Source organism: Penaeus chinensis, chromosome 29, assembly GCF_019202785.1.
Source record: "Penaeus chinensis breed Huanghai No. 1 chromosome 29, ASM1920278v2, whole genome shotgun sequence".
NCBI lineage: Eukaryota > Metazoa > Arthropoda > Malacostraca > Decapoda > Penaeidae > Penaeus > Penaeus chinensis.
Window position 1 is genome coordinate 8,228,110 of NC_061847.1, and position 10,000 is coordinate 8,238,109.

The 10,000-nt window shown below is 38.1% G+C and overlaps 1 protein-coding gene across 1 annotated transcript in view; it reads left to right on the forward strand.

The window, feature by feature from the left end:
- LOC125040361 (vegetative cell wall protein gp1-like) overlaps positions 1–2,852 on the forward strand; it is a 9,442-nt gene extending 6,590 nt beyond the window's left edge. Inside the window, exon 5 of the mRNA XM_047634916.1 lies at positions 2,780–2,852. Coding sequence (XP_047490872.1) covers positions 2,780–2,852 — 73 coding nt within the window. The remainder of the gene's footprint in view (positions 1–2,779) is intronic.
- Positions 2,853–10,000: the final 7,148 nt, after the last annotated feature.

Here is a 10,000-nt window from a genome sequence, read left to right on the forward strand (position 1 = left end):
GGAGGAAGTGGAGGAAGTGGAGGAAGTGGAGGAAGTGGAGGAAGTGGAGGAAGTGGAGGAAGTGGAGGCTTCGGAGGTGGAGGAAGTGGAGGAAGTGGAGGAAGTGGAGGAAGTGGAGGAAGTGGAGGAAGTGGAGGAAGTGGAGGAAGTGGAGGAAGTGGAGGAAGTGGAGGAAGTGGAGGAAGTGGAGGAAGTGGAGGAAGTGGAGGAAGTGGAGGAAGTGGAGGAAGTGGAGGAAGTGGAGGAAGTGGAGGAAGTGGAGGAAGTGGAGGAAGTGGAGGAAGTGGAGGAAGTGGAGGCTTCGGAGGTGGAGGAAGTGGAGGAAGTGGAGGAAGTGGAGGAAGTGGAGGAAGTGGAGGAAGTGGAGGAAGTGGAGGAAGTGGAGGCTTCGGAGGTGGAGGAAGTGGAGGAAGTGGAGGAAGTGGAGGAAGTGGAGGAAGTGGAGGAAGTGGAGGAAGTGGAGGAAGTGGAGGAAGTGGAGGAAGTGGAGGAAGTGGAGGAAGTGGAGGAAGTGGAGGAAGTGGAGGAAGTGGAGGAAGTGGAGGCTTCGGAGGTGGAGGAAGTGGAGGAAGTGGAGGAAGTGGAGGAAGTGGAGGAAGTGGAGGAAGTGGAGGAAGTGGAGGAAGTGGAGGAAGTGGAGGAAGTGGAGGAAGTGGAGGAAGTGGAGGAAGTGGAGGAAGTGGAGGAAGTGGAGGAAGTGGAGGAAGTGGAGGAAGTGGAGGAAGTGGAGGAAGTGGAGGAAGTGGAGGAAGTGGAGGAAGTGGAGGAAGTGGAGGAAGTGGAGGAAGTGGAGGAAGTGGAGGAAGTGGAGGCTTCGGAGGTGGAGGAAGTGGAGGAAGTGGAGGAAGTGGAGGCTTCGGAGGTGGAGGAAGTGGAGGAAGTGGAGGAAGTGGAGGAAGTGGAGGAAGTGGAGGCTTCGGAGGTGGAGGAAGTGGAGGAAGTGGAGGCTTCGGAGGTGGAGGAAGTGGAGGAAGTGGAGGCTTCGGAGGTGGAGGAAGTGGAGGAAGTGGAGGAAGTGGAGGAAGTGGAGGAAGTGGAGGAAGTGGAGGCTTCGGAGGTGGAGGAAGTGGAGGAAGTGGAGGAAGTGGAGGAAGTGGAGGCTTCGGAGGTGGAGGAAGTGGAGGCTTCGGAGGTGGAGGAAGTGGAGGAAGTGGAGGCTTCGGAGGTGGAGGAAGTGGAGGCTTCGGAGGTGGAGGAAGTGGAGGCTTCGGAGGTGGAGGAAGTGGAGGCTTCGGAGGTGGAGGAAGTGGAGGCTTCGGAGGTGGAGGAAATGGAGGCTTCGGAGGTGGAGGAAGTGGAGGAAGTGGAGGCTTCGGAGGTGGAGGAAGTGGAGGCTTCGGAGGTGGAGGAAGTGGAGGCTTCGGAGGTGGAGGAAGTGGAGGCTTCGGAGGTGGAGGAAGTGGAGGAAGTGGAGGCTTCGGAGGTGGAGGAAGTGGAGGAAGTGGAGGAAGTGGAGGCTTCGGAGGTGGAGGAAGTGGAGGCTTCGGAGGTGGAGGAAGTGGAGGCTTCGGAGGTGGAGGAAGTGGAGGCTTCGGAGGTGGAGGAAGTGGAGGAAGTGGAGGCTTCGGAGGTGGAGGAAGTGGAGGAAGTGGAGGAAGTGGAGGAAGTGGAGGCTTCGGAGGTGGAGGAAGTGGAGGCTTCGGAGGTGGAGGAAGTGGAGGCTTCGGAGGTGGAGGAAGTGGAGGCTTCGGAGGTGGAGGAAGTGGAGGAAGTGGAGGCTTCGGAGGTGGAGGAAGTGGAGGCTTCGGAGGTGGAGGAAGTGGAGGAAGTGGAGGAAGTGGAGGAAGTGGAGGCTTCGGAGGTGGAGGAAGTGGAGGCTTCGGAGGTGGAGGAAGTGGAGGAAGTGGAGGCTTCGGAGGTGGAGGAAGTGGAGGAAGTGGAGGAAGTGGAGGAAGTGGAGGAAGTGGAGGAAGTGGAGGCTTCGGAGGTGGAGGAAGTGGAGGCTTCGGAGGTGGAGGAAGTGGAGGCTTCGGAGGTGGAGGAAGTGGAGGCTTCGGAGGTGGAGGAAGTGGAGGCTTCGGAGGTGGAGGAAGTGGAGGAAGTGGAGGCTTCGGAGGTGGAGGAAGTGGAGGAAGTGGAGGCTTCGGAGGTGGAGGAAGTGGAGGAAGTGGAGGAAGTGGAGGCTTCGGAGGTGGAGGAAGTGGAGGCTTCGGAGGTGGAGGAAGTGGAGGAAGTGGAGGAAGTGGAGGCTTCGGAGGTGGAGGAAGTGGAGGAAGTGGAGGAAGTGGAGGAAGTGGAGGAAGTGGAGGCTTCGGAGGTGGAGGAAGTGGAGGCTTCGGAGGTGGAGGAAGTGGAGGTCAGAATCCCCCAAAAGTATTAGCATATCAAGCTGAAGGTTAAACAAGAATAACGTAAAGCAAAGTTTATGAAATGTCTTATACAAAATATTGCAAACATAATCCTTGTATCTGTTTAGCTCGCCAAGAAAATATCCCTATCACATGGCAAAGTTAAGTATATGATGGATCACTAGATTAATCGTAATCGAATTGGCAATTTAAACAGGGATGTCGATACGAATAGATTAAATGTAGAATTATTTATAGGGAGAGATATAAGATGTACGTATTTTTTACATTATTTTGATATATTTGATACGGGATATATAAAAGTTATCGCTTTTATTGAAACTTTATTCAAAAGATTGTTATTTATTTATTTATACGTTCATTTCTTGCCCGTTTCTGAATCTAGAAAATTGTTCATATCCTATATATATATTTAAAGATATATACACAAGGTACCATAGACTTCTTTTGAACGTGTCTCTGCACTGCAGATCTACATCAGATAGCTTTTGTATTGCGACAGATCTTACGTGCGTGACTGTACTTATGGTTATGTCAAGCTGAACTGTAATTTAGGCTGACGTTTAAGACCAAGGACTCGAAAATGGATTGTCATTCTCACTCGTCCTATAATTCGACTGTTTTTTAGTTTAGTTTAGCCCTTCATTTACCACCCTGGCTAACTGCACAGGCGTGGGCAAGCTGTGGTACATTTAATTCATGGTCATAACATTACATAGTGGTATTGCATTTGAATTTTAGCCTATAACATTGTTATGATAAGTACTTTATCAGTTAGGAAAGGAACAATTGCACAGTCCTTTACCTACTCACCTGCCACGTCGGCATATAGCTTGGGCGTGGAAAAGCATTAATATATTTGATATGCGGTTATGTGATACTACATTCCAAATTTAGGATACAGCATAAGTATATCTTCTAAGACATCAGATGATATGAAGTAGTTACATAGTTCTCCGTACCTCATGCTAGGTAGTCTGAAAGGCTGTAACATAGGGTACTCTGAGATATAATGTACAAGTGTTCGCTTATATTCTTCATTACACAGTTTACACTTAGTTTCTTCGACATTACAAACTGTACTGACCTGCCAATACAATCTATATCCAAGCCTGATTCTGGCGGTCACAACATCACATTGTCTTGTTCTTGTTTTATATAAACCATAGATGAATTAATCTTGCCTAAACCGGTCATTTATGCTACAGCTTTCAGGGCGTTGAAAATTAATCAACTCAGTCAAGTCCTCTCTGAGGGAAGCTTTAATGATGTATAAAATCCTAGAAAGAGGTATCCTAAGATCTTTACCCACACTTTGTTTGTTACATGCTGACTTTGCTAAGCGATCAGCATGATCATACCTAGGGATTCCAACATGCGATGGAATCCACACAAAACGTATATTATGGCCTCGTTCTTTTGCACGATACACGTTTATCCTGATGTCATTTGCAATATTTCCCGCACTTTGTCTAGAGTGTTCAGAGCCTGGAAAGCACTCTGTGAATCGCAGAAAATGACCCCTGAGCCTTGATTCAATAGAAGTTCAGTGGCCATGAGTATTCCTGCCAACTCAGTTTGCGTAGTGCTAGCCCAGTAATGAACCCTCCTACAATCCTGATGCTGCAAGATATTATTTTTATATACAACAAAAGCGCATCCTGCTTTAATCCCAGACTGGAAGGATCCGTCAGTGTAGCATTCATATGTATTGGACAGAGTTTCTAGATGCTCATTTATAATTGCAAGTGCGAACTGCTTAAGTATAGCAGGGAGGACACTGTCTTTTTGGGGGGCAGTCGTATAATAGACACTTAGGTCCGACATTTTCCACGGTGGTACAGAACGTCCATGTGGGGTCTTAGTTATGGTTATGTTCAGTTGAGCTAAGTGTTTACACGTCACTTGTACCCATGGATTTGAGTATGAATCGGTGTTGTCATTCAAAGTTCGCTCTTTTATTCTGTGTTCTAGTTGTCTTTGGAACTCTTTACAATGTAGGGGTTCTCTAATTGATTTGACTCTAAATGTGGTATTTATGTATAATATTCTTTCATAAACAGAAGGCAAATTAAGTTCTGTTCTCATATTCACAATCCTTGTTGTTCTAGGGGCACCAAGAATGATCTTCATGGCTTCATTTTGTACACTTTCTAAACTAGTCAACTCTGATTCCTTGAACAATACTAGGTGCAATGCATGGTAATCCATGACCGACCTTATGTATGACAAGTAAAGGAGTCTCGCAATATTGACATTAATACTATGGTCTTTGCCTACAAGTGTCCTAAGTGGCTTCAGTCGCTCCCACAGCCTTTTCTTCAGGTTTCTGATGAATTCTGAATCTTTAACAATCACCTCGAGGTATTTGTATTGATGGCAGAGATCTAGCTCAACGTCATTTGTATGAAACCTTGACAGAGGGATTGTCTTTGGGTTAAGTGCTTTGTTTTTTTTTTTCAGTTGAGATTATCAAGCCACACTCAGTAGCCCTTGCAGAAACTATATCTAGAATCTCTTGCATTCTCTCCTTGTATGAGATTTAATACAAATGTCATCGGCATAGCAAATAATGGAGTCATCGCCTGCAAATGGTATATCGCCCAGTAATCTATGCATTAGGATATTAAATAGCATGGGACTAAGTACGCCTCCCCAAGGTGTGCCGAGTTCAAATACTTTTGTATGAGTACTCTTAATGCCCCTGAAGAGAACCTGAGCCGATCGATTCGACAGATACATTTGAATCCATGTTAACAGTTTCCCCTGAATACCAAAGCTAGCTAGTTGCTCAAGGATAATTTCCCTGTTTGCAATATCAAAGGCAGATTTAAGATCAAGAAATACGGTTTGCATGCCTGGATTTGAGTTTGTTAAGTACTCTGCAAAACAGTGCTAACTGCTACGCCCTGGGAGAAATCCAAGCAATCTGGGGGATAACTTAGCATTTATGCGATACTTGAGTCTGTTCAGAATTATTCTCTCAAGTACTTTGCACAGACAGAAGGTCAAGGAAATGGGTCTGTATTTGTCAGTATTGGGTTTGGGCATAGGAATGATTAAGCTTTTAGTCCTGGAGCTTGGGAGGATTCCTTGTGATAGGCTGAGTCTGAGTCTACAGGTGTAAAAGTGGGTTGCCTGACACCTGAGCAATGTGGCGAAGGACGCTGTAAGTACAGGCATTGCTGAGTTCTCACTCGGTTATTTCGACAGAGGCAGCACAGGCTATTGCTATATTAAAATTTCTATCTATTTTCTACTTGCTGAGCTGATTTTTTATCTCTTGTGGAAGTGAGTGTACCTGAGAATTTCCAGCCCACTGCTCTAGCAGCAAATTAGCCTGTTCGACTGCTCTGTGATTGAAATGTGGCGTTGAATTACAATAGAGTTACTTCGATTCTTGTTCATTTCATTTAGCCTATTGCCATGAGTCACCGTTGAGTCCCACAAAGCTTTGAGTTTAGATAGATAGCTAGATCGATAGATAAAGTATTCACGAAGATACGAATATGCATTTACATACGTGTGAACATCTATAAATAAAGATATACACACACAGAAATAGATAATGAGATACAAATATTTTACCAATGAAAGTGCTACTCTGCTAAAGGATTTATATTATCATATATTACATTATCATAAATTACATCGTAATATCCCTTATATGTCGTGTTATTCATAATGGTCTATAACTTTTCTTCCCATATCGTTATTTTCAGTCCTCATTATATGTTTCCAAACGTTCTATAACATTTTCTAAATTTAAGGGTTCATCTTTCATTGTGTTTTTTCTTCTAATTTTTATCAGCATTAGCATTAGCATTAGCATTATCAAAATCATTATCATAGTCATTATCATTATCATTATCAATCATTATCATTATAATTTTTATTGATATTATTATTATTATTATTATTATTATTATTATCATTGTTATTATCATTATTGGTAAAGTATCAGTATTAGTATTAGTATTATCATTATAATTAAAATTATAATTATAATTATAATTATGATTGTAATTGTAATTGTAATTGTGATTGTAATCATAATCATAATAATAATGATAATGATAATGATAATTATGACTATTATTATAATTATAATTATAATAAAATTAAAATTATAATTATAATTATGATTACAATTACAATTACAATTATAATTATAATAATAGTCATAATTATCATTATCATTATCATTATCATTATTACCATTATTATCATTATTATTATTATTATTATTATTATCATTATTATTATTATTATTATCATCATCATCATTATTATTATTACAATTATTACTATAATCATTATCATTAATCATAATCATTATATAATTATTGTTGTTATCATCATTATCATTATCATTATTATCATCATCATCATTATTATTATCATCACTTATTATTATAATTATTATTTCTATCATTATCATTATCACCGTCGTCGTCGTTATTGTCGTTGTTGTTGTTGTTCTTGTTCTTATTTTTGTTATTAATTATTATTTCTTTTCATTAGTATCATCAATATTATCATTATTATTAATATTGCCATCATTATTATTATCATATTAATCATTAGTATCATAATTATCATTATCATCATTATAATTATTATCATAATAATTATTATCATCAGCAGCAGCAGTTATTATTTCTATTGTTGTTGTTGCTGCTGTTGTTGTTGTTGTTGATGTATTTGTTGTTGGTGGTGTTGTTGTTATTATTATTACTATTATTATTATCAAAATTGTTGTTATTATTATTATCAAAATTGTTGTTATTATTATTATCAAAATTGTTGTTATTATTATTATCATTGCTGTCTGTTATTTTCATTATTATAACCACTATTTGTATTGTTGTTGTTGTTGTATTTGTTGTTGTTGTTGTTATTGTTGTTGTTATTATTAATATTATTATCATTGCTGTTGTTATTATTATTACCATTGGCATTATTGTTATCATTAACCATATTATCCTTATTATCATCAAGATTGTGTTTATTATTTTATCACTATTATTCTCATTATTATCATCATTGTTAATATTATTCTTATTATTCTCATCATCATTACTATTATTATTATTATTAATATTAGCATTGTTTTTGTTGTTGTTGCTGTTGTTACTATTTTGTTTTTATCATCATGTCTGTTATCATCATTATTACAATTATTATTGTTCTTATTGTTCTTATTGTTATCATTATTATCACCATTATGATTGTTATCATTATTATCTCTATTATCATAATTCATATTGGTATTATTATTATCATTATCATCATTATCATTGAGAACAACAACAACAGTAACATAATTGAAATAATAATGATAATAATCTTCAACCCATATATTTTTTCTCACTCTCTCTCTCTCTCTCTCTCTCTCTCTCTCTCTCTCTCTCTCTCTCTCTCTCTCTCTCTCTCTCTCTCTCTCTCTCTCTCTCTCTCTCTCTCTCTCTCTCTCTCTCTCTCTCTTTCTCTCTCTCTCTCTCTCTCTATCTCTTTTAGTACGAAACGTTTACTGGAAAAGAGGAAGTAAAATTACCGAACGCATTATGCATACAACGATAAAATGCATCATAGCTACTGTAACAAGCGATTAATTAAGCGTGTCATGTCTGCTCGTATAAGTAACATTGATTAAGATGATGTTCCGTTTTTATTAAATAATTTATTTATTTATTTATTTATCTATTTTAATATCCGTGTCTGATTTGACCACAATGTTAATTAGTCCTTTATAACTGACTATTTTGCATTTCCTAATAAATATATATTTTATTAATTGCATCTCATTAAACATTAGGTCACGGGGTCCAGTGGGTAGGTTTCAGGGGGTCCGAAGAATCAAATAAAAATCCAATTTATATTAGTGTTATATAATTCTTTTTAGATTGTTTACTTTTAAGTTTAGTAGTTGATAAATATATAATATTATACCCATTGCATGAAAAGCTGTGTTTAGGAACATATTTCTTCTGAAAGGGGTCCACTGTACTATTTATTGACTATCCCTTGCATAAATCTACGGGGAATATACCCCGGTTTGACAAACGAATGACAACACCAGATACAAATCATAAGCATTGAGTTTGATGAAACAGCAAACCAGGAGAAACTTGTCTATTCTATAATGGCAAAGAGTACAGTGGGTATTAAAATCTATGATGTACAGCATAATTACGTAATTATTAAATTCAGCTTTGCGCATGAATACTTCCTGGTCCATAGTAGTATGCGTAAGAAGATAGAAAATATTGTATTATACAAGAAGTTATTACCTAAGTTAGATTGTCTTGCCATTTTGTTCTATTATCTCGCGACTCTTATGAATTAGGGAATATGTCTTTCATAATTTTGAAGTCCTTGGTGTATAAAGGAGCCATTCATTGGAACTTTTAATTAAATAAACAACCATTAATAAATAGGTAATTATATCTTAGGTGCTTAATATATTCATGAATAAAAACAAACTATGAAAATACGTAATATTATAATTGATTTTTACTAAAAAGTACTTTTTACATCCATTCATTGTGCCCAGGTAATCATATCTTTTAAAATAAAAATATAAAAGGCTTTTATAAGATCACATGACTTCCTAAATGTAGATTTTACGAAACTTTAGAGGATTGTTGCTAGTTCACCCTTATAAAAGTTTTCTTATAGATAACAGAGCCAAGTATGGGTGACTATCATATTTTCCAAGGTTCTGGAAGACTTTGTGTTATAATGCCGTAGACTTTTACTGTAGTTATCAAAATAAGTTTGTATATATATATATAAACATATATATACATATACATATACATACATATATATATGTGTGTGTGTGCGTGTGCGTGTGTGCGTGTGTGCGTGTGCGTGTGTGTGTCTGTGTGTCTGTGTGTGTGCGTGTGTGTGTGTGTGTGTGTGTGTGTGTGTGTGTGTGTGTGTGTGTGTATATATATATATATATATATATATATATATATATATATACGGGCAGTCGATCTGAAAACAGCTATAGACGCACAAAATTCTCATTTATTGATGATTATGAGAATGTACACATGAGAAAAAATCCAAAATTCGAGTAAGTCTGCATTTTCAATTTTTGAGTTTCTCTATCATAATTCCAAGAAAAAGATGTATGCAACAGAATCCAGCCTTTCGCTGATAATGAACAATCACGGAATATAAAAACAGTAAGATATGCAACCAATGAAAACCTTTCACATATTAGAATTTGATCAATATCACTATGTCTACCAACGGAGACTTCAATGCTGTTTAGGAAAGTATCCCCTAAGAATTAAGGAGAATGGAACTCATACAGATCAAAACCTTGACAAGAAATTTCTTTTTCTCTTTTTATTATTAACAAGTAAATGTTTAACAGAATAATATGTAACTGCATCGTAAAACTGATATGGAATTAAGACGTAGCAGAACCGAATAAAGATATAGATTTGAAAACATATAAAAAAGGTATCTAATAACTGAGAGATTGAAAAACGCGATTCAAAAGCGTCCTTTGACAGATAGATAAATAGATAGAGAGAAAGACATATATCTCGATATATAGATATGTAGATACACAGACATATATGAAATAAATATAAGCATATGTCAGCTGATGAATTACCGTTATATCTATTTCAGTTGTATCTATGGACATTATTGTGGGGGATATTAAC